Raw genomic sequence first — 23,361 nt, 5'->3', positions numbered from 1 at the left:
CACCTCGTGGTCATGCAAGAGGAGGCCTAGTGCTGGGGAGGATTCCAGGGCTACAGCCAGTTGGTTAATAAATATGTTAGAGCGTTGGGCTCAAACTGCAGCCCTGCCTGACTCCTCGACCCTGCTTGAAGAACGCGCTTCTCTTCCCGTCCACTTTCACACTGCATTGGTTCCCAGTATATGAACTCTTGATGACATCATAGATTCTACCTCCTATTCCGCTCTCTAGGAGTTTTAGGAAAAGGCCTGGGTGCCACACCGAGTCAAACACCTTCTTAAAATCCACAAAGCAAGCGTGTATTTTGCCGCGTGAGCTGTGGACATGGGTCTTGATAAGGCTGTGCAGTGTGTAGATGTGGTCGGTTGTGCGGTGGTTTGGCATGAACCCAGCTTGGCTTTTGCTGAGTACGTCCTGCTGTGTGAGGAAGGAGAGGATCCTTTTATTGATGATGCTGTTAAACAGTTTCCCCAGTGTACTGCTGACACAGATTCCTCTGTAGTTTGCTGGATCGTATCTGTCCCCATTCTTGTAGATGGGTGTTATGAGGCCTTCACTCCAGGCCTGAGGAAAGGAGCCCGCACTCAGGATAAGGTTGAAAAGTCTTGCGAGTGCCTCATGTATGTCCGGGGGGCTGTATTTGATCATCTCTGGCAGGATGCCATCGGTACCGCTAGCCTTCTTACATTTTATCAGCTTTGTTCTTTCTCTTATTTCCTCCATCGTGATTGGTGTATCCAGGGGGTTTTGAAAGTCCTTGATTGTCTCCTCCATGTCCTTCAGCTTTGCGGCTATTTGTTTCTGTTCCGGGGTTTGGGCATTTTCTGGGATGTCTTTGTAGAGGTCCCTGAAGTAGTGGAGCCAGATGTGGCCATTTTGGATGTGTAGAGGGCTTTTCTTGGGCTTTGTCCCAATGTGGTTCCAGGTCTCCCAGAATGAGTTGTCTTGGAGGGAGTCCTCCAGCTGTTGGAGTTTGTGGGAGATGTGGCTCTGTTTTTTCCGCCTGAGGGTGTCTTTGTATTGTCTCTGTAGGTGGTCATGGGCTTCCCTTAGGTCCTGGTTGTTGGGGTCTCTGTGCTTTTGGTTAGAGGCTGCCCTTAGAGAATTACGTAGAGCCTTGCACTCACTGTCAAACCATTTTTGGGACTGTTTATTTGTGGATCTCTTAAAGTTGGTCTGCTTGAGGCCGGCGAGTACTGCCATGTTATATAAGATGTTGCTGAAGTCCTTCACTGCATGGTTGACACCTTGTTTGTTTGGTTCATATAGGTTGGTATGAAAGTTTGTCAGCAGTTCTTGGATTTTGGCAGTGTTGGTCATGTTGGTGAATTTGATGGCAGACTCTTTGGGCCATTTGAAGGATGGTGGCAGCTTGTAGAGACCGTTCTGGTGAGGTTGCTGTGTGGTTGGTTTATCGGTGGATTTCAGGTACAGCAGGATTTGGTTGTGGTCTGACAGGTGTGTTTCAGGGGTGACTATGAGGGCATTGATGTTTATGGGGTCTGTGTCTGTGACAGCATAATCTACCACACTGCTGCCTACATGTGAGTTCATAGTAAATCTCCCAAGAGAGTCACCCCTGGTTCGCCCATTCATTATGTATAGGCCGAGGCTCCGGCACAGGTTCAACAGGGCTTTCCCACTTTTGTTTACTGTCTTGTCATAGCTGTTTCTTGCTGTCTGCATTGGTTCCTGGTAGTAGCTCTCTCCTCCAAGTATGTATGTGTTTCCCTCAGAGGTCAGATAGTCCTTCTCTGTGCCTGTTCTAGCGTTGAGGTCTCCATAGATGAGCACTCTGCCCTGAGACTGGAAGTGGCTGGCTTCTCTTTGTAGGACCTCATAGATGTCAGGTTTGTAGTAAGGGGACTCTGTTGGGGGGATGTATGCTGCACACAGGTACATGTCAGACTGAGAGGTGAGGATGGAGCTGTTTATTTTGATCCAGATGTGACTGTCTCCTCGTTTGATTGCTTTAATGTGCTCTGTGAGCTCCTCCTTATACCAGATTAGTATGCCTCCTGAACGGCGGCCCTGTTTAACCTCCTTGGCGGTAATCCCGAGCTGAGCTCGGGGTATGCCGCCGGAGGTCGCCGCTCAGGCCCTGCTGGGCCGATTTGCAGTCTGAAAAAAGCAGCACACGCAGCTGGCACTTTGCCAGCCGCGTGTGCTGCCCGATCGCCGCCGCTCCGCGGCGATCCGCCGCGTGCAGCGGCGAAAGAGGGTCCCCCCAGCCGCCCGAGCCCAGCGCAGCCGGAACAAACAGTTCCGGCCGGCGCTAGGGGCTGGATCGGGCGGCTCTGACGTCAGGACGTCGACTGACGTCCATGACGTCACTCTGCTCGTCGCCATGGCGACGAGGAAAGCGAAACAAGATAGGCCGCTCATTGCGGCCTATCTTGTTACTTTCGATTGCCGGAGGCGATCGAAAGTACGCTTCCGGAGCGCCCTCTAGTGGGCTTTCATGCAGCCAACTTTCAGTTGGCTGCATGAAATACTTTTTTTTTTATTTAAAAAAAACCCTCCCGCAGCCTCCCTGGCGATTTTAATAGAACGCCAGGGAGGTTAATGTTCCTGTTTTTCTGGGCAGATATGGAGAATTCCCGGTACCCCATGGGTACGAAAGATTCATCCTCTGCCCGGGTCCATGTCTCCAGGAGGATTTGGATATCAATGTTTTCAAGTCTCTTTTTAAAGTCTGGATCATTTGTTTTGGATCCAAAAGCTGAGGTGTTCAGCCCTTGGATGTTTCAGCTACTGATGATAAGGGATGTCATTTTGAGTCGGTTTACCTTGTAATGAGCAGAAATTTTCATAGGACTCAGTATTTTCAAGGGGAGGGTGGACACTGTTGTGGGTGTCACCTCAATCTGCTTTGTATATTGATAAGCAAAGTTCTGATTTCCGCCATGATGCTACCCTCTGTCGCTTTGTGTTGCCATTGTGGGGCAGGCGGTTTCCTACATGTTTGCCATGCTTGTGGGCTCTCTCTCTGGTGTTGGGACATTGTGGTTTGCTGACTGATTGTTGAGTTGGGGCTTTCTTGGAGTCTCTGGGGTCTACTTAGCACCATGTCCTTTAGTTCCTTTGCTAGGCGGCTGACTCCTTGTTTGTCAAGGTGCTTGTTGTTGTACAGATGGTCGGTTGTGATTGTGGTGTGCTGTGCCAGTTGTATGTCTGGTGAGGATCTGAGACTGGAGGCCAGCTCTGCATTGATCTCTGTAATTGTCTGGTGAGGAATGTCTCTTCTTGGGAGCAGGGAAGAGAGGATAATCTTTGTGCTGGGGAATTTCTGCTGTGCCCTTTTAACTAGTTGTGACAGTTTGTATGTGATGGTTTCTTGGTCTGTGGTGTTTTCTTGTATAATGTCATTGGTGCCGGTGTGCAGGATGAGATGTTTTGGGTCGGTGAAATAAGGCTCATTAATGACCTGTGTTACTTGTTCAATAGTTGAAGTGATGATTTTGATGGCATGCATCCCTGGAAAGAGTCTTCTTATGTCCAGGTATTTTCCATTAGAGTCTATAACCAGCACAATGTCAGGACTGCGATGTTTATAGGAGTGATTTGCTTGGTGTTGAGGCTTGGGCTGTGGGTTGTTGGATGAGGCTGTGTTGGCAGTATTTGGAGAGGGGGCTGGATGGCTGTGATTGTCACTGGTCTCTTGGGTGATTATTGTATCCTGTGTGTTGTGGGGATCACTGTCTTTGGTCGGCACAGGTGTTGTGTGGGCCTTTGTGCTTTTTGTTGTCTCCTCTAACTGTTGTGGCTGTTTTAATATTTTTAATTTCCTGATATCCTCTTTAAGTTGTGAGCTTTCCTCCTGTAGTTTTTGTAGGGAAATGTTCATATCATTCAAGGCTGCAGTGTGCTCAGCTTTCATCCTGGCTATTTCTTCTCTCAGTTGATCATTTGCATTTTTCACACCTTGGCTGCTTTTCCTTTCTTCCCTGAAAAGGGTGAAGTCCCTTTCTAATTGGGACAGACTTTCTCTGAGAGTCTCCAGAGAGGGGTGTGAGAAGCCTGGTGTCTGGTCTCTGGAGAGGGGCTGTTGTTTTGGAGATTCGTCTTCAGCCTTCTCTCTGGGAGCAGTCCTTGCAGATGATTTACGACCATTGTTTGTGTTGACAGAGTTTGTCTGGTTTTCTTTAAAGTTAATTGCAAGTCTTTCAATATCAGGATAACTCTTTTCAAATATATTTAAGTAACGTTCTGCCCCCTGGATCAAGACACTGCCATTGTGGTATACAGTTACTGTAAGTGTAGTAACCTCTGGGTCCTCCTTGTCTTTTATTCTGATTTGTCTCCCATTCGTGATGCCATTTTTTTTAATGCTTTTTTCAAATTTTTCACAGATGGCAGTATGCCAAGCTTGGGTGTCATGTGTAAAAAATATCAGGTTTGTTCTTACTCTAGGGTTAGAGGAATAGTCAGCAAACAGAGTCTCTGGCATGCTTTTAGTTAGCTTCAGTCTTTCTTCTTTCTTTGCATCATTGCTTTTATTGCCAGGAGAGTAAACAATCTCCCGAGTGCCAGACCTCCTGCTGCTAGATGTGCTGGGCTTATCTGCATCCTGGCTTGCCTTTTGATCTGCTGGCTCTAATATGGTTTCCATTGTGAATCCCTTGATAAACTTTTTCCTATTTCTAGAAGTAATATTCAGCAGAAATGCCCTTACCTTGTTTTCTGCAGGTTTGGTCAGTTCTGGGGTTACTCTCTGCTGGTGTTGGGATCTGTTGGTTGGCTGGAGCTGGCTGCTGCTGCTTGTTGCTTTTCCTCTGAGTGACACAGCTTGTTTATCCTTTTATAGGTGGTTATCTTCTCCATTCAGAGCATTTGCTTTTTAATCTTTAGTCTTTTTATTCTTTAGACTTCCATAGGCTCCTCTGGTTTCCATGTTATGTCTTGGTCTTGGCTGTGTCTTGGTTGTGTCCTTTGTGTCCATTCAGTTGCCCATTACAAGGTAAAATTGGTAAAGTTTCAGGAGCTCATGTTCAGTGCTGCCATTGTCTCTGGCTGCTTGTCTCTCTATGTATCAGCAGCTGCAGAGCTCTGCACTTGGCTGCCCCGCCCCCTGTCTCTCTCCCGCTGTGTCACATCACACATACACACAGCCTCTTTCTCATTGCTCAGCCCAGCGCGAGGTTTAAAACTACAGAAGGAGATCTGCTGCTGCTGCCAGACATGCAGAGGCATAAGGTGGGGGAGATTCCATCTGTCCTTAGGCACAGCATCTGGGGGGGGGGCGCTGCTCACATGCCTCCACTCACTGCACAGCTGCCTGGCACTAGCAGTAGTTCATGAAATAGCTGTAGTCTCCAGCACCCCCCACTGCCCTCCCTCCACCCTGTGGGTCATCTGCCCTGTCCTAAACACTGATAGAACTATAGGAAACATTGTGGATGCAGAAGACACACATAGGCCTCGATTCATAAAGCATTCCCGCATTCGGAAATGCAAAAAAACGCTCACTTTACCGACCACACAGCAAAATATGCATTCATAAAGGCTTTTTCCGCATGAAAAGCCGACATTCGCGAGCAGAGTGATCAATCACCGCCTTGCGCGGTGATTATCACAGCAACAGTAACAAATGTCAATTCATAAAGATTAGAGGTAGCGGTATGCGGACGGGTATTACCGCTACCTCTGATGTGGCGAGAAGCGTGCGGAATACAGTGCAGTGAATGGGACAGACCTCCCAAGCAGCTGCAGAGAGAACACCGCACGGAGTGACTCGGCCAGCTTCTCCTGTTTCTGCATGCCTACCGACAGCCTAACGCCTGCCTACAGCGGAATATCTCCGCACGTATATCACAAGTAGCTAAATTTTTATGAATTACCACCCTGAAGGCGGAAATACCGACAGCGGTGTTTCCCCGCTCGACTTTCCCCGCTCGCAGGCAGTTTTATGAATCGAGGCCATACTGCTGTCCGTGTCTCTGCTCTACCTGAACTATTGACCCCTGTGTGTGCCTGTCCTGAGCTGACTCCCCCCTATGGAAGTACAGTTACTGAAGGGAAGCCAGAGGTGATATGCCAGGTCTGGGGATGGCAGAAGACAAATGAAAAGACTCTCATCTGATTACTGTCTGTAGGACATTCCACCAAACAGCCTGCAGAGATCATTCAGAAGCAGACAGTCTAGAGGTATGCAGGGCATTGTATGGGAAGCACACGCACACATACAAATACATTTGCATAGTATACAGACACAAACGCATGCACAGAGTACACACACACACATGCACAGAGTACACACACATACACACACATGCACACCAAGCTTTTTATCTGAGTATGCTAATCCCTGATCTCCAAACCGATGCAGCCAAAAAGTGCTTGGCTATACTATAGCCTATCACACATTCCCAACCCAAACTAACCCCTGGCGCTCATTTATAGCATGGCTGAGCACCCATTCCTGATTGCCAAACTGACACCACCGAACATTGCTTGGCTATAATATAGCAGATGGCTTATTACAGATAAAATCTTTGCTGTGCCACTCTGGAATCCCCATACAACTAGCCTGAGATTGGCAATACAATGGCAGAATGCTGGCACCTAAATTACGCACTCAGTGCCACCATATCGGCATGTTGCATTGCAGCCTGTGGCAGCACCCTAATAACCGGGCATGTCAGGAGCCCATTTTAAAGGACTACTGTAGGGGGGGGGGGGGGAAACAGACTTACCTGGGGCTTCTAGTGATCACCCGCAGACGTCCTGTGCCCGCGCAGCCACTCACCGATGCTCCGGTTCACTTCTGTAATTTCTGACTTTAATGTCGGAAAACCACTGTGCCTGCACGGCCGTGTCCTCACTCTTGCTGACGTCACCAGGAGCGTACCGCGCAGGCACAGACCATACTGGACCTGCACAATACGCTCTCGGTGACATCAGCGGGAGCGAGGACACGGCAACGCAGGCGCAGTGGTTTTCCGACTTCAAAGTCAGAAATTCCAGAAGTGAACCGGAGGCAGGGCCAGAGCATCGGTGAGTGGCTGCGTGGGCACAGGATGTCTGCGGGGGACTATTAGAAGCCCCGGGTAAGTTCAACTCATTTTCCCCCAACCTCCCCCCCCCTACAGTACTCCTGAGCCAAAGATACTTACCTAAAGATAGGGAAGCTTCTGGATCCTCTGGTCCCTTGTAGCTGAGCCCAGACCCCCGGACGATTGCTGACAAGGGCTAGTTGGTCATCTAATTGGGGTCACAGTCCTCTTTTGTCACCAAGTGCAGCTGTACTTGTGCAGCTAGCAGCATGACTGTGCTGGTAACAAAGAGGAGCACAGCCCCAATGTGCAGGAAGTGGGTCCGCGCTCAGCGGCAGGGGACTATTGGACAGCGAGGGAAGCCTCAACAGGTTCCAGAGGCTTCCCTCTCTCTAGGTATCTCTTTCTGAACCAGAGCTTCGGCTCAGGTTTACTTTAACTGTTCCGGTATATTCATTATTGGATGGTAAAAATGTACAGTATGTGCGTACGAAGTACATGTAAATGTTACCTACACACTGCGCACATGTTAAACAAGTAATGTAAGAATTATGTGTATGTATTTTATGCAAACTGTGTAATGCTGGGAATCTCCAAAGTAAGCCTTGATCTATTCAGTACACTGACACTGTGCATAGATCTCAGTGTATGTATGTGTGTGTGTGTGTGTGTGGGGGGGGGGGGGGGGGGGGGTTGTTGAGTTGGGCTGTCACTAGGTGGGCGAAGCAAGCTATGCTGGCCACTCTGGGCAGAGTAGTTAGGGCCCTTTTCCGCTGGCTGCAATCCAATTTAAAAAGCGGATCACAGCCATTTTTCTAGTTGCTAGAGCACCGCATGTAAATTCTGGTGCTCGTTTTCCACTACAACGCATCAATCTTGGTTTGGTTTTTGCTGAAATGCGATTGCCGGCCAGCGCGATTCTCGTCGCGATTCTCATTCCCGACAATGGTAAAGCGAAACGCGCATAGTGGAAGATGGAGCTCACAAGATTGCAAGCGCAAATCACCTGCATTTGCTAGTGGAAAAGGGTCCTAAAGGGAACCTAAACTGAGAAGGATGGATTTTTCCTTTTAAAATAATACCAGTTGCCGGACTCTCCTGCTGATCCTGTGTCTCTAATACTTTTAGCCACAGCCCCTGAACAAGCATGCAGATCAGGTGCTCTGACTGAAGTCAGACTGGATTAGCTGCATGCTTGTCTCAGGTGTGTGATTCAGCCACTACTGCAGCCAAAGATCAGCAGGACTGCCAGGCAACTGGTATGGTTTAAAAGGAAACATCCATATGCCTCTCAGTTTAGGTTCCCTTTAAGTTTGAGTGACGCAGCAGCAGCTGCTGCAGCACCACTGATGATGATATCAGCAGCGAGCAATCATGCTGTCTGAGGTGATGCTGCAGCATTGCTGCTGCTGAATCTTGGCCTCAGTCAGAGACAGAGAGACACAGACCCAGAGACGGTACACTACAACTTTTTTTTACTTACCCGGAGCTTCCTCCAGTCCCTCGCCGTCATCCCATTGCCTTCAGTTTGTCCACAATCAGCTCCGGTAACTGGCTTGTGTGTGCGTGGTGGGGGGCATGGTGGTGGGGGTTGAATAAGGATTAGCGCTATGCGGGGGGGGCAGCACAGAGGGGTGGGGGCGCCACAGGTTTTCTTGCCTGGAGTGACAAAATGGCTAGAAACGCGTGTGTGTGTGTGTGTGTGTGTGTGTGTGTGTGTGTGTGTGTGTGTGTGTGCAGAGCAGTCATCTCTCGTGTGTGTGTGTGTGTGTGTGTGTGCAGAGCAGTCATCTCGTGTGTGTGCAGAGCAGTCATCTCGTGTGTGTGTGTGTGTGTGCAGAGCAGTCATCTCGTGTGTGTGTGTGTGTGTGTGTGTGTGTGCAGAGCAGTCATCTCGTGTGTGTGCAGAGCAGTCATCTCTCGTGTGTGTGTGTGTGTGTGTGTGTGTGTGTGCAGAGCAGTCATCTCGTGTGTGTGCAGAGCAGTCATCTCTCGTGTGTGTGTGTGTGTGTGTGTGTGTAGAGCAGTCATCTCGTGTGTGTGTGTGTGTGTGTGCAGAGCAGTCATCTCGTGTGTGTGTGTGTGTGTGTGTGTGTGTGTGTGTGTGCAGAGCAGTTATCTCGTGTGTGTGTGTGTGTGTGTGTGCAGAGCAGTCATCTCGTGTGTGTGCAGAGCAGTCATCTCGTGTGTGTGTGTGTGTGTGTGTGTGCAGAGCAGTCATCTCGTGTGTGTGTGTGTGTGCAGAGCAGTCATCTCGTGTGTGTGTGTGTGTGCAGAGCAGTCATCTCGTGTGTGTGTGTTTGTGTGTGTGTGTGTGCAGAGCAGTCATCTTGTGTGTGTGTGTGTGTGTGTGTGTGCAGAGCAGTCATCTCGTGTGTGTAGAGCAGTCATCTCTCGTGTGTGTGTGTGTGTGTGTGTGTGTGTGTGTGTGTGTGTGTGTGTGTGCGCAGAGCAGTCATCTCGTGTGTGTGCAGAGCAGTCATCTCTCGTGTGTGTGTGTGTGTGTGTGTGTGTGTGTGTGTGTGTGTGTGTGTGTGTGCAGAGCAGTCATCTCGTGTGTGTGCAGAGCAGTCATCTCGTGTGTGTGTGTGCAGAGCAGTCATCTCGTGTGTGTGTGTGTGCAGAGCAGTCATCTCGTGTGTGTGTGTGTGCAGAGCAGTCATCTCGTGTGTGTGTGTGTGCAGAGCAGTCATCTCGTGTGTGTGTGTGTGCAGAGCAGTCATCTCGTGTGTGTGTGCAGAGCAGTCATCTCTCGTGTGTGTGTGTGTGTGTGTGTGTGTGTGTGTGTGTGTGTGCAGAGCAGTCATCTCGTGTGTGTGTGTGTGTGCAGAGCAGTCATCTCGTGTGTGTGTGTGTGTGCAGAGCAGTCATCTCGTGTGTGTGTGTGTGTGTGTGTGTGTGTGTGTGCAGAGCAGTCATCTTGTGTGTGTGTGTGTGTGTGTGTGTGTGTGCAGAGCAGTCATCTCGTGTGTGTAGAGCAGTCATCTCTCGTGTGTGTGTGTGTGTGTGTGTGTGTGTGTGTGTGTGTGTGTGTGTGTGTGTGTGTGTGTGTGTGTGTGTGTGTGTGTGTGTGTGTGTGCAGAGCAGTCATCTCGTGTGTGTGCAGAGCAGTCATCTCTCGTGTGTGTGTGTGTGTGTGTGTGTGTGTGTGTGTGTGTGCAGAGCAGTCATCTCGTGTGTGTGCAGAGCAGTCATCTCTCGTGTGTGTGTGTGTGTGTGTGTGTGTGCAGAGCAGTCATCTCGTGTGTGTGCAGAGCAGTCATCTCGTGTGTGTGTGTGCAGAGCAGTCATCTCGTGTGTGTGTGTGTGCAGAGCAGTCATCTCGTGTGTGTGTGTGTGCAGAGCAGTCATCTCGTGTGTGTGTGTGTGCAGAGCAGTCATCTCGTGTGTGTGTGTGTGCAGAGCAGTCATCTCGTGTGTGTGTGCAGAGCAGTCATCTCTCGTGTGTGTGTGTGTGTGTGTGTGTGTGTGTGTGTGTGTGTGTGTGTGTGTGTGTGTGTGTGTGTGCAGAGCAGTCATCTCTCGTGTGTGTGTGTGTGTAGAGCAGTCATCTCGTGTGTGTGTGCAGAGCAGTCATCTCGTGTGTGTGTGTGTGTGTGTGTGTGTGTGTGTGTGTGCAGAGCAGTCATCTCTCGTGTGTGTGTGTGTGTAGAGCAGTCATCTCGTGTGTGTGTGTGTGCAGAGCAGTCATCTCGTGTGTGTGCAGAGCAGTCATCTCGTGTGTGTGTGTGTGTGTGCAGAGCAGTCATCTCGTGTGTGTGTGTGTGTGTGTGTGTGCAGAGCAGTCATCTCGTGTGTGTGTGTGCAGAGCAGTCATCTCGTGTGTGTGTGTGTGTGTGTGTGTGCAGAGCAGTCATCTCGTGTGTGTGCAGAGCAGTCATCTCATGTGTGTGCAGAAGTCATCTCATGTGTGTGCAGAGCAGTCATCTCATGTGTGTGCAGAGCAGTCATCTCATGTGTGTGCAGAGCAGTCACCTCTCGTGTGTGTGTGTGTGCAGAGCAGTCATCTCGTGTGTGTGCAGAGCAGTCATCTCGTGTGTGTGTGTGTGTGTGTGTGTGTGTGTGTGTGTGTGTGTGTGTGTGTGTGTGTGTGTGCGCAGAGCAGTCATCTCGTGTGTGTGTGTGTGCAGAGCAGTCATCTCGTGTGTGTGTGTGTGTGTGTGTGTGTGTGTGTGTGTGTGTGTGTGTGTGTGTGTGTGTGCAGAGCAGTCATCTCGTGTGTGTGCAGAGCAGTCATCTCTCGTGTGTGTGTGTGTGTGTGTGTGTGTGTGTGTGTGTGTGTGTGTGTGTGTGTGTGTGCAGAGCAGTCATCTCGTGTGTGTGCAGAGCAGTCATCTCGTGTGTGTGCAGAGCAGTCATCTCTCGTGTGTGTGTGTGTGTGTGTGTGTGTGTGTGTGTGTGTGTGCGCAGAGCAGTCATCTCGTGTGTGTGCAGAGCAGTCATCTCGTGTGTGTGTGTGCAGAGCAGTCATCTCGTGTGTGTGTGTGTGCAGAGCAGTCATCTCGTGTGTGTGCAGAGCAGTCATCTCTCGTGTGTGTGTGTGTGTGTGTGTGTGTGTGTGTGCAGAGCAGTCATCTCTCGTGTGTGTGTGTGTGTTGAGCAGTCATCTCGTGTGTGTGTGTGCAGAGCAGTCATCTCGTGTGTGTGTGTGTGTGTGTGTGTGTGTGTGTGTGTGCAGAGCAGTCATCTCGTGTGTGTGCAGAGCAGTCATCTCTCGTGTGTGTGTGTGCAGAGCAGTCATCTCGTGTGTGTGTGTGCAGAGCAGTCATCTCGTGTGTGTGTGTGTGCAGAGCAGTCATCTCGTGTGTGTGCAGAGCAGTCATCTCGTGTGTGTGCAGAGCAGTCATCTCTCGTGTGTGTGTGTGTGTGTGTGTGTGTGCAGAGCAGTCATCTCTCGTGTGTGTGTGTGTGTGTGTGTAGAGCAGTCATCTCGTGTGTGTGCAGAGCAGTCATCTCGTGTGTGTGTGTGTGTGTGTGTGTGCAGAGCAGTCATCTCGTGTGTGTGTGTGTGCAGAGCAGTCATCTCGTGTGTGTGTGTGTGTGCAGAGCAGTCATCTCGTGTGTGTGCAGAGCAGTCATCTCATGTGTGTGCAGAGCAGTCATCTCTCGTGTGTGTGTGTGTGTGTGTGTGTGTGTGTGTGTGTGTGTGTGTGTGTGTGTGTGTGTGTGTGTGTGTGTGTGTGTGCACAGAGCAGTCATCTCGTGTGTGTGTGTGTGTGTGTGTGTGTGTGTGTGTGTGTGTGCAGAGCAGTTATCTCGTGTGTGTGTGTGTGTGTGTGCAGAGCAGTCATCTCGTGTGTGTAGAGCAGTCATCTCGTGTGTGTGTGTGTGTGTGTGTGTGTGTGTGTGTGTGTGTGTGTGTGTGTGTGCAGAGCAGTCATCTCGTGTGTGTGTGTGTGTGCAGAGCAGTCATCTCGTGTGTGTGTGTGTGTGCAGAGCAGTCATCTCGTGTGTGTGTGTGTGCAGAGCAGTCATCTCGTGTGTGTGTGCAGAGCAGTCATCTCTCGTGTGTGTGTGTGTGCAGAGCAGTCATCTCGTGTGTGTGTGTGTGTGCAGAGCAGTCATCTTGTGTGTGTGTGTGTGTGCAGAGCAGTCATCTCATGTGTGTGCAGAGCAGTCATCTCTCGTGTGTGTGTGTGTGCAGAGCAGTCATCTCGTGTGTGTGCAGAGCAGTCATCTCTCGTGTGTGTGTGTGTGTGTGTGTGTGTGTGTGTGTGTGTGTGTGTGTGTGTGTGTGTGTGTGTGTGTGTGTGTGTGTGTGTGTGTGTGTGTGTGCAGAGCAGTTATCTCGTGTGTGTGTGTGTGTGTGTGTGTGTGTGTGTGTGTGTGTGTGTGTGTGTGTGTGTGTGTGTGTGTGCAGAGCAGTCATCTCGTGTGTGTGTGTGTGTGTGTGTGTGTGCAGAGCAGTCATCTCGTGTGTGTGTGCAGAGCAGTCATCTCGTGTGTGTGTGTGTGTGTGCAGAGCAGTCATCTCTCGTGTGTGTGTGTGTAGAGCAGTCATCTCGTGTGTGTGTGTGTGTGTGTGTGTGTGTGTGTGTGTGTGTGTGTGCAGAGCAGTCATCTCGTGTGTGTGCAGAGCAGTCATCTCGTGTGTGTGTGTGTGTGTGTGTGTGTGTGCAGAGCAGTCATCTCGTGTGTGTGTGTGTGTGTGTGTGTGCAGAGCAGTCATCTCGTGTGTGTGTGTGCAGAGCAGTCATCTCGTGTGTGTGTGTGTGTGTGTGCAGAGCAGTCATCTCGTGTGTGTGCAGAGCAGTCATCTCATGTGTGTGCAGAGCAGTCATCTCATGTGTGTGCAGAGCAGTCATCTCATGTGTGTGCAGAGCAGTCATCTCATGTGTGTGCAGAGCAGTCACCTCTCGTGTGTGTGTGTGTGCAGAGCAGTCATCTCGTGTGTGTGCAGAGCAGTCATCTCTCGTGTGTGTGTGTGTGTGTGTGTGTGTGTGCAGAGCAGTCATCTCGTGTGTGTGTGTGTGTGTGTGTGCAGAGCAGTCATCTCGTGTGTGTGTGTGTGTGTGTGTGTGTGTGTGTGTGTGTGCAGAGCAGTCATCTCGTGTGTGTGCAGAGCAGTCATCTCTCGTGTGTGTGTGTGTGTGTGTGTGTGCAGAGCAGTCATCTCGTGTGTGTGCAGAGCAGTCATCTCGTGTGTGTGCAGAGCAGTCATCTCGTGTGTGTGCAGAGCAGTCATCTCTCGTGTGTGTGTGTGTGTGTGTGTGTGTGTGTGTGTGTGTGTGTGTGTGTGTGTGCGCAGAGCAGTCATCTCGTGTGTGTGCAGAGCAGTCATCTCGTGTGTGTGTGTGCAGAGCAGTCATCTCGTGTGTGTGTGTGTGTGTGTGCAGAGCAGTCATCTCGTGTGTGTGCAGAGCAGTCATCTCTCGTGTGTGTGTGTGTGTGTGTGTGTGTGTGTGCAGAGCAGTCATCTCTCGTGTGTGTGTGTGTGTGTGTAGAGCAGTCATCTCGTGTGTGTGTGTGCAGAGCAGTCATCTCGTGTGTGTGCAGAGCAGTCATCTCGTGTGTGTGTGTGTGTGTGTGTGTGTGTGTGTGTGTGTGTGTGTGTGTGTGTGTGTGTGTGTGTGTGTGTGTGTGTGTGTGTGTGCAGAGCAGTCATCTCGTGTGTGTGTGTGCAGAGCAGTCATCTCGTGTGTGTGTGTGCAGAGCAGTCATCTCGTGTGTGTGTGTGTGCAGAGCAGTCATCTCGTGTGTGTGCAGAGCAGTCATCTCGTGTGTGTGCAGAGCAGTCATCTCTCGTGTGTGTGTGTGTGTCTGTGTGTGTGTGTGCAGAGCAGTCATCTCTCGTGTGTGTGTGTGTGTGCAGAGCAGTCATCTCGTGTGTGTGTGTGTGTGTGTGTGTGTGCAGAGCAGTCATCTCGTGTGTGTGTGTGTGTGTGCAGAGCAGTCATCTCGTGTGTGTGTGTGTGTGTGTGTGTGTGCAGAGCAGTCATCTCGTGTGTGTGCAGAGCAGTCATCTCATGTGTGTGCAGAGCAGTCATCTCTCGTGTGTGTGTGTGTGTGTGTGTGTGTGTGTGTGTGTGTGTGTGTGTGTGTGTGCGCAGAGCAGTCATCTCGTGTGTGTGTGTGTGTGTGTGTGTGTGTGTGTGTGCAGAGCAGTTATCTCGTGTGTGTGTGTGTGTGTGTGTGTGTGTGTGTGCAGAGCAGTCATCTCGTGTGTGTAGAGCAGTCATCTCGTGTGTGTGTGTGTGTGTGTGTGTGTGTGTGTGCAGAGCAGTCATCTCGTGTGTGTGTGTGTGTGCAGAGCAGTCATCTCGTGTGTGTGTGTGCAGAGCAGTCATCTCGTGTGTGTGCAGAGCAGTCATCTCTCGTGTGTGTGTGTGTGCAGAGCAGTCATCTCGTGTGTGTGTGTGTGTGTGCAGAGCAGTCATCTTGTGTGTGTGTGTGTGTGTGCAGAGCAGTCATCTCATGTGTGTGCAGAGCAGTCATCTCTCGTGTGTGTGTGTGTGCAGAGCAGTCATCTCGTGTGTGTGCAGAGCAGTCATCTCTCGTGTGTGTGTGTGTGTGTGTGTGTGTGTGTGTGTGTGTGTGTGTGTGTGTGTGTGTGTGTGTGTGTGTGTGTGTGTGTGTGTGTGTGTGTGTGCAGAGCAGTTATCTCGTGTGTGTGTGTGTGTGTGTGTGTGTGTGCAGAGCAGTCATCTCGTGTGTGTGTGTGTGTGTGTGTGTGCAGAGCAGTCATCTCGTGTGTGTGTGTGTGTGCAGAGCAGTCATCTCGTGTGTGTGTGTGTGTGCAGAGCAGTCATCTCGTGTGTGTGCAGAGCAGTCATCTCGTGTGTGTGCAGAGCAGTCATCTCGTGTGTGTGCAGAGCAGTCATCTCGTGTGTGTGCAGAGCAGTCATCTCTCGTGTGTGTGTGTGTGTGTGTGTGCAGAGCAGTCATGTCGTGTGTGTGCAGAGCAGTCATCTCTCGTGTGTGTGTGTGTGTGTGTGTGTGTGTGTGTGTGTGTGTGTGTGTGTGTGTGTGTGTGTGTGTGTGTGTGTGTGTGTGTGCAGAGCAGTCATCTCGTGTGTGTGTGTGTGTGTGTGTGTGTGTGTGTGTGTGTGTGTGTGTGTGTGCAGAGCAGTCATCTCGTGTGTGTGCAGAGCAGTCATCTCTCGTGTGTGTGTGTGTGTGTGCAGAGCAGTCATGTCGTGTGTGTGCAGAGCAGTCATCTCTCGTGTGTGTGTGTGTGTGTGTGTGTGTGTGTGTGTGTGTGTGTGTGTGTGTGTGTGTGTGTGTGTGTGTGCAGAGCAGTCATCTCGTGTGTGTGTGTGTGTGTGTGTGTGTGTGTGTGTGTGTGTGTGCAGAGCAGTCATCTCGTGTGTGTGCAGAGCAGTCATCTCGTGTGTGTGCAGAGCAGTCATCTCTCGTGTGTGTGTGTGTGTGTGCAGAGCAGTCATGTCGTGTGTGTGCAGAGCAGTCATCTCTCGTGTGTGTGTGTGTGTGTGTGTGTGTGTGTGTGTGTGTGTGTGTGTGTGTGTGTGTGTGTGTGTGTGCAGAGCAGTCATATTGCTTGTGCATTTAAATCATATTGCGTGTGCAGACTGGCGATCTTGTGTATACAGGGCAGTCATATTGTGAGTGCAGATTGGCAAAAACAGTAAATTTGGGCGCATGAGCCAAGTGTACTAATTTGGCGCTGCCATAGGAGCCAATGTATTTTATTGGTATTTGGGCGCCCGGTAAATAGCGCCGGCTATATATATCGGGCACCCATATGGTGGTATTAGGGAGGTAGTGTGTGGGGGGGGGGGGGGGGGGTTAGGGCTTAGGCATCGGGGTAGTTAGTTTGTGCAGCTAGGAGGAGTTAGAGTTAGGCGTCATGGGGAGGGTTCTGTGTGAGGGTAGGATTAGGTTTAGCTATACTAAAATATTGGGATATATATTTATATATTGGCGAGCGGAATAACGTATCGTGTGTACCCAGCATACCAGAAGCCTTTTAACATTGAGCAGGTTGCAGCAATAGACAATATGACGGCATGTGGAATGACTTACTTACCGAGACAGGTACTCTTACATGGTCATTGTTGTGAGTCACACAGCCAGAGGGTGACACCACTCTGCAGATTTGACTGTTCTGTGTCATTCCCTCACCACCAGACTTGGGACTTCCTGTCAACTTTTGAAGCTCGTCCCCTAACCAATGCCCATGTTGTAATGTTTAGACGTCCTAATTTAGCGTTACAGATTACCCAGAACTCACTGCAGTGTATAAGGAGCTACAAAGGACTAAAATGCCCACTTATTTCATTCCATTCTTATTGCATTTCAGTGATTCTGGAGGTGTGGTTACCTTACAGGGACAACAAAGGGATGATTTGCATATTCAGCAGTGATGCATTGTGGGTGACGACATATGCTCACTCAATCCTGAATTATCACAAATACCTTTTGTTTTGAAGGGAACCTAAGCTGAGAAGGATATGTATTTTTCCTTTTAAAATAATACCAGTTGCCTGACTCTCCTGCTGATCCTGTGTCTCTAATACTTGTAGCCACAGCCCCTTAACAAGCATGCAGATCAGGTGCTCTGACTGAAGTCAGACTAAGTTAGCTGCATGCTTGTTTCAGCCACTACTGCAGCCAAAGAGATCAGCGCGACTGCCAAGCAACTGGTATTGTTCAAAAGGAAACCTGCATATCCCTCTCAGTTAAGGTTCCCTTTAAGAAGGCAGATTTTTGTAATTCATAATTAATGTAAGTGCAATTTCTTTTTCAGAAGAGTTGGGGATTAAGAATGTGGTCTCTGCGATCGTCCCGGCCAATCACAGGATATCGGCTCCAGTACCCTCCACGCGAGAAGGCTTCCTAAAATGTAAGTGACGATATATAGGCTTGATTGTACCCTTCTACAGCCGGCACTGTAGTATGATGTACAGTGCTGCCCATAGTTATTCATACCCCTGGCAAATTTTGACTTAGTTACTTTTATTCAACCAGAAAGTAATTTTTTTTTTTTTTACGGGAAATGACATAGTTGTCTCCCAAAAGATAAGATGATGTAAGTGGCATTGTGGTAAAAAAAAAAAAATCTCAGCTTTTATTTACATTTGAGCAAAAAGTATCCAGTGCAAAATGATTCATACCCTTCACAAACTGTGACTGTCTGTGAGAAAATCCAAAGTTCTGTACCATTCCAAATAGTCTAATTCTAGCTGTTCTAAAGCATCCTAATTACCCTGATTAATTGGGAACAGCTGTTTTAATCAACTTAACAGGTGAAAAACAGCAGCTCTCTGCAGTTGGTTTGTGTACAGTCATGGCTAAGACAAAGGAGCTCAGTGAGGACCTGTGGCTGCACATTGTGGCTGCTCACAAGTCAGGAAAGGGCTACAAGGCCATATCTAAATGTTTTCTAGTTCCAGTGGCTACAGTGCAAAGTATTATTAAAAAATACAAGATGTCCCGCACTGTGGAAAATCTCAGAGGATGATGTCTGAAGCCAAAAGTGACACCTGTGCTGCCCAGGAGGATAGTGAGAGAGGTGAAAAAGAATCCAAGGATCACCACCAAGGCCATCCTGGTGAATCTGGGCTCTGCTGGTGGCAATGTCTCAAGGCAGACAATCCAACAGACACTGCACACTGCTGGGTTCCACTGATGCAGACCAAGGAGGACGCCACTTCTCCAGATAAGACACACAAAAGCTTGCTTGGCCTTTGCAAATGCTCATCTGGACAAAGAAGAAGAATTCTGGGCTTCTGTGTTACAGTCAGATGAAACGAACATTGAATTATTTGGTCACAATGATGTTTCCTTCATTTGGCGTAAAATAGGAGAAGCCTTCAGCCCAAAGAACACCATCCCCACTGTCATACATGGTGGTAGGTCCCTAATGCTTTGGGGGTGTATCTAAGCCAATGGACCAGGGAACCTAATCACAGGAAACGGCACCATGAAAAATACATGAAGATTCTCAACTAAAACATCAGGTAGTCTGCAGAGAAACTTGGCCTTGGGCACCAGTGGACATTTCAGCATAACAATGACCCAAAACACACAGCAAAAGTGGTGAAGAGATGGTTAGCAGACCACAATATTAACATTTTGGTGTGGCCCAGCCAGAGTCCTGACTTGAATCCAATTGAGAATCTGTGGAGGGAGCTAAAGATCAGGGTGATGGCAAGAAGACCCTCCAACCTGATAGATTTGGAGCTCATTGCTAAAGATGAATGGGCAAAATTACCTGTGGAGACATGCAAAAAGCTAGTCTGAAATTTATAGGAAGCGTTTGATTGCTGTAATAGCCAATAAAGGATTTTCTATTGATTATTGAGAAGGGTATGAAAAATTTTGGACTGGACACTTTTTGCTCAAATGTAAATAAAAGCCGAGAAACGTTTTGTTTTTGTTTTTTTCCCCACACAATAATGCCTCTTATACATCGTCTTCTTATCTTTTGGGACACACCTATGTCATTTCCTGTCCAAAAATGACTTACTGGTTGAATAAATGTAACTTTAAGTCAAAATTTGCCAGAGGTATGAATAATTCTGGGCAGCACAGTATATTAAGCAGCATCCGGTGTGACGCACCTTCACATCTGCGTGTCCGTCAGCTGGGAGACCAGCATCAGGCAGGGACAGGTTTTCACTGGACAGTAAAACAAATGCTGATAGATATAACCTCTTGCGTTCACACTTGAGTGTTTTGCATGTTTTTCATTCTGTAAATTAGTATTAAAACTTACAACCAATGTTAATGAATGGCCACACACTAATAGATTTCCACCCGATGTGGCAAAATGATCTTTTCTCTCTGAAAGCAATTGATTCAGGAAGGCACCCCCCCATCTCCCCACCTCGCAGTTCCAGCACTGGGACATCCCCACCCCGAATCTCTTTGACAAGGTCTGATGAAGAGATTCCCTTCTGTGAAACAGCACAGAGGACGTCTTGTGCCTGCTCAGTAGGAGGGAGCCACTTGGGATCGACTTTTCCTGCCAGTATAGGTAGCCAAGTATAGGTGTCCCCAGTAAAGGTAGCCAGGTATAATTGCCCCCAGTATAGGTAGCCAAGTATAGGTTTCTCCAATATAGGTATCCAGGTATAGGTGCCCCAGTAAAGGTATCCAGGTATAGGTGCCCCAGTAAAGGTATCCAGGTATAAGTGCCCCTAGAAAAGGTAGCCAGGTATAGATGCCCTAGTATAGGCAGCCAGGGTTTGGTGCTCCAGTATAGGTTATCCAGGTATAGGTGCCCCTAGTAAAGGTAGCCCGGTATGAGTGTCCCCAGTATAGCTAGTCAGGTATAGGTGCATCCAGTATAGGTAGCCAGGTATGTGAAAAGCCACCTGTTTAGCCTGGCATTTCCAGACTTATAAATTCTTCCTCTGTACCACAATGGTCGGAGCCATGCTTATACGCTTTGAGTCCTACGGGAGAAAAGCGCTTTACAAATGTTATTTGTTGTTGTTGTATAGGTGCCCCCAGTATAGGTAGCCAGGTATGAGTGTCCCTAGTATAGGTAGCCAGGTATAGATGCCCCAGTATAGGCAGCCAGGGTTGGGTGCCCCCAGTAAAGCTGGCCTGGCATAGGTGCCCCTAGTATAGGTAGCCAGGTATGAGTGTCCCTAGTATAGGTGAAAATGGAAAAATGGCATCCTTGGGGTACTATACAATAAATGTGTTTATATCTATTCAGACAGTCTTTCGTGTCTGCTTTCAGGAGGTAAGTCCACCGCTTCCTCCGAGCATATTTTAAAAGTTTTATCTCCTTTTATCCTGCTGGCGCCTCCGTTCTCTCACTGGTTCCCGTATATAGGTAGCCAGGTATAGGTGCCCCTAGTATAAGTAACCAGGTATAGGTAGCCTGTCCCCCCAGTATACAGTAGGTAGCCAGCCTGTCCCCCAGTATAAGTACCCCTCCTTCCACCAGCCGCTGCTCGTTCAGCTGCCTCAGACGGCCCCCTCATCCACAGAGTCCGGAACCCCCTCGCTGCACTGCCTGGCCACAGCGGCATGCTTCAGACCTCAGATCTGAGCAGTGCCCCTAGTAGCAGCACATATACAGGAAGTGACATCATTGCTTACCTCCTGTATACGCGCGGTTACTAGGGGCACCGCACTCCTGTCTCTTCACTGCCTGCGGGTCACCACTGATCTGAGGTCTGTAGTATGCACTGTCGCCGGGCTGTGCAGTGAGGGGAATCTGGACTCAGCCACCCGAGACAGAGCAGGTGAATGGCCAAGGGGGCAGGTGACATGGTGGCACTTCCTGTCCTTGCCTGGTGTTGCGCCTTGAAAGATCCCCTGAACCACGTGGTTCAGGCTAATAATACAAAGTCTGCCCTTGATCAGGACCATAAATCATGTGTCTGAGCCATTATCATGCTTGGCTTGTCTGGATCAGGGCCGGGCCGAGGCATAGGCTGGAGAGGCTCCAGCCTCAGGGCGCAGTGTAGGAGGGGGCGCAGAATTCATACAGCTGTCATTCCTAATTGTGTTTGAAGCAGAAAGAAATAAGAAAAGGGGATACATAGCAGTGACTGCAAGCCAGATAACTAGATATTAAGGTGTTGGGGAGGTTGTGGGCCCTCTGGCCCTCTTAGTCTAATAGCAATCATTGTGTGACGGCTGGGGTGGCAGGGATGGAGGGGCGCACTTTAGTGTCTCAGCCTTGGGTGCTGGAGGGCGTACGTTAAAAAGGGGCGATGGGAAAAAAGGGCGCCGGGTTTTTAACGATAAACATGGATTACGTTTAAAAATGTATTTCGTTTAAAAGTAATGTTTTTAAACGTTATAAATCATTAAATAATGTGTATTAAATCGGCAATTGTAAAAACGTTAATCTTTCGTTTAAATAATGAAACGCATAATAACGTTTAAAAAAAAATTACTAAGTAACCCTCCCTGTACCTACCCCTAACCCCTAGACCCCCCTGTTGATGCCTAAACCTAAGACCCCCCCTGTTGGTGCCTAAGTAACCCTCCCTGTACCTACCCCTAACCCCTAGACCCCCCTGTTAGTGCCTAAACCTAAGACCCCCCTGTTGGTGCCTAAACCTAAGACCCCCCTGTTAGTGCCTAAACCTAAGACCCCCCTGTTAGTGCCTAAACCTAAGACCCCCCCTGTTGGTGCCTAAACCTAAGACCCCCCTGTTGGTGCCTAAACCTAAGACCCCCTGTTGGTGCCTAAACCTAAGACCCCCCTGTTGGTGCCTAAACCTAAGACCCCCCTTTTGGTGCCTAAACCTAAGACCCCCTGTTGGTGCCTAAACCTAAGACCCCCCTGTTGGTGCCTAAACCTAAGACCCCCCTGTTGGTGCCTAAACCTAAGACCCCCCTGTTGGTGCCTAAACCTAAGACCCCCCTGTTATTTTTTTCGTTTAAAAATAATGTAAAAAAAAAAAAAAAAAAAAAAAAAAAAGTAATGTTTTTCGTTTAAAAATAATGTTTGGGAAAAAGATTGTACTGGTTTTCGTTTAAAAATAATATTTAAACATGTATAAATCATTAAATAATGTGTAATCATGAGAAACAGTAATAAAACATTAAGTCTCCGGGCGCCGCTTTTAAAACGTCAGTTTTCTCCGGCGCCCTTTTTTCCTACCGGGCGCCCATTAAACGATATTTATTATAGAAGTGAATGGCGGCGCCCGATTTGTCCACTAGCCTCAGGCGCCCGAATTTACTGTTTCCGCTGGAGGACCTTGTCCCGGCTCTGGTCTGGATGATTAATTCTGCAGCCAGAGGGCGCTGCTGAGTGGTTTAGGTCTGCACAGGGTGCCCTCAGCTCTGCCCGGGCCTCGCCGCAGTCACATGGCGTACTCTGGCATGCAGGTAAAAACCTGAAGGCTGAACTTTCAGTGACATAATGCAGCAATGTCAGGGAAGCGGTGGAAGTGGAAATTTCCCAGGTGGGAGCTCAGGTTACAGTGCTGGCCTGTAATCTCACACCCAGAGCAGAATGTAGGTCACACAGGCTGGTTGTGCTTATCTCATTTCACCTGGCTGTTGGGTGGAGGACGTGACATTGAGCACATTATAATGAACCGGGAGAATATATTTACTCAGTTAGAGTTACAGCCCCATAAACTGGCAGTGTTGCAATTTGTGTTTGTAGAACTTTTCAATGACCCTCCTAATCGATATTCAGTCTATAAATGATCCCTTGTTTATAAAGTGCTCTGTGTAACCTAACGAGGTGTAAATTGTCCTGGCTCTGTTCCCATAACAGCAGAGAACGGACATTTTTTGTCTGTTCTCCGCTCATTGCTAAGCGGAGAGTGATGTTATACACAGGAGCCGTTCACACTTGTCAGGCCGCTATGGATCCGCGGGATCTGTCGCAATAAGCGGACCGCACTTCTGTCAGTCCGCAATAATCCTGGGCCAGGTGGCTGCATTCCCCCGTATAACCTATGGGGGAGCACATCTGCCCCAGGCTCATGGGCGTAACAATCCCTGCGACCCCTAGGGGCCCTCCTCCTCCCTCTCGCCTACTGCAAGTGTAGCCAATTAGCAAAAAAACCTCCCCTTTCACTCACAAAAACTGTCCCCGCCACGGTGCCCCCCCCCCCCCCCCCCCCCCCGCCACACAGAATAGTGGGAGCGTGAGTAATTTTTTTCCTGCTTCCAGGCGCTACTTCACAGCAGAACACTCTCTGCTGCCATTCGTTGGCTCTCGATCACATGACCCACATAGGGTTTGGGGACCAAGGGGGCACCATATCATGTTAGCATGGGGCCCTATCAGGGGCGTAGCTAGAAATGACTGGGCCCCATAGCAAAAAAAAATTATGGGCCTCCCCTCGCGTCCAACACCCCCCCCCCAAGACCTTCCAAGCCCATGGACCTCGGACCTTCCACCCAAACATTTTGTGGGGAAATCTGATTTCCCCACAAACTGCAACCAGATTGTCGGCAGATTTCCCTACAATA

The 23,361-nt window shown here is 49.2% G+C and overlaps 1 protein-coding gene across 2 annotated transcripts in view; it reads left to right on the top strand.

Annotated features, from left to right (window-relative positions):
• TRIM16 (tripartite motif containing 16) overlaps positions 1-23,361 on the top strand; it is a 101,374-nt gene that overhangs the window by 66,137 nt on the left and 11,876 nt on the right. Inside the window, exon 5 of one of the 2 annotated variants that reach the window (XM_068264404.1) lies at positions 17,204-17,296. In XM_068264404.1, coding sequence (XP_068120505.1) covers positions 17,204-17,296 — 93 coding nt within the window. Of the gene's footprint in view, positions 1-17,200; positions 17,297-23,361 lie in introns of both variants that reach the window. The other variant, XM_068264403.1, reaches the window with a different exon arrangement.

This window comes from Hyperolius riggenbachi, chromosome 12, assembly GCF_040937935.1.
Source record: "Hyperolius riggenbachi isolate aHypRig1 chromosome 12, aHypRig1.pri, whole genome shotgun sequence".
NCBI classification, from domain to species: domain Eukaryota; kingdom Metazoa; phylum Chordata; class Amphibia; order Anura; family Hyperoliidae; genus Hyperolius; species Hyperolius riggenbachi.
This window is presented reverse-complemented; position numbering and strand designations above follow the sequence as displayed.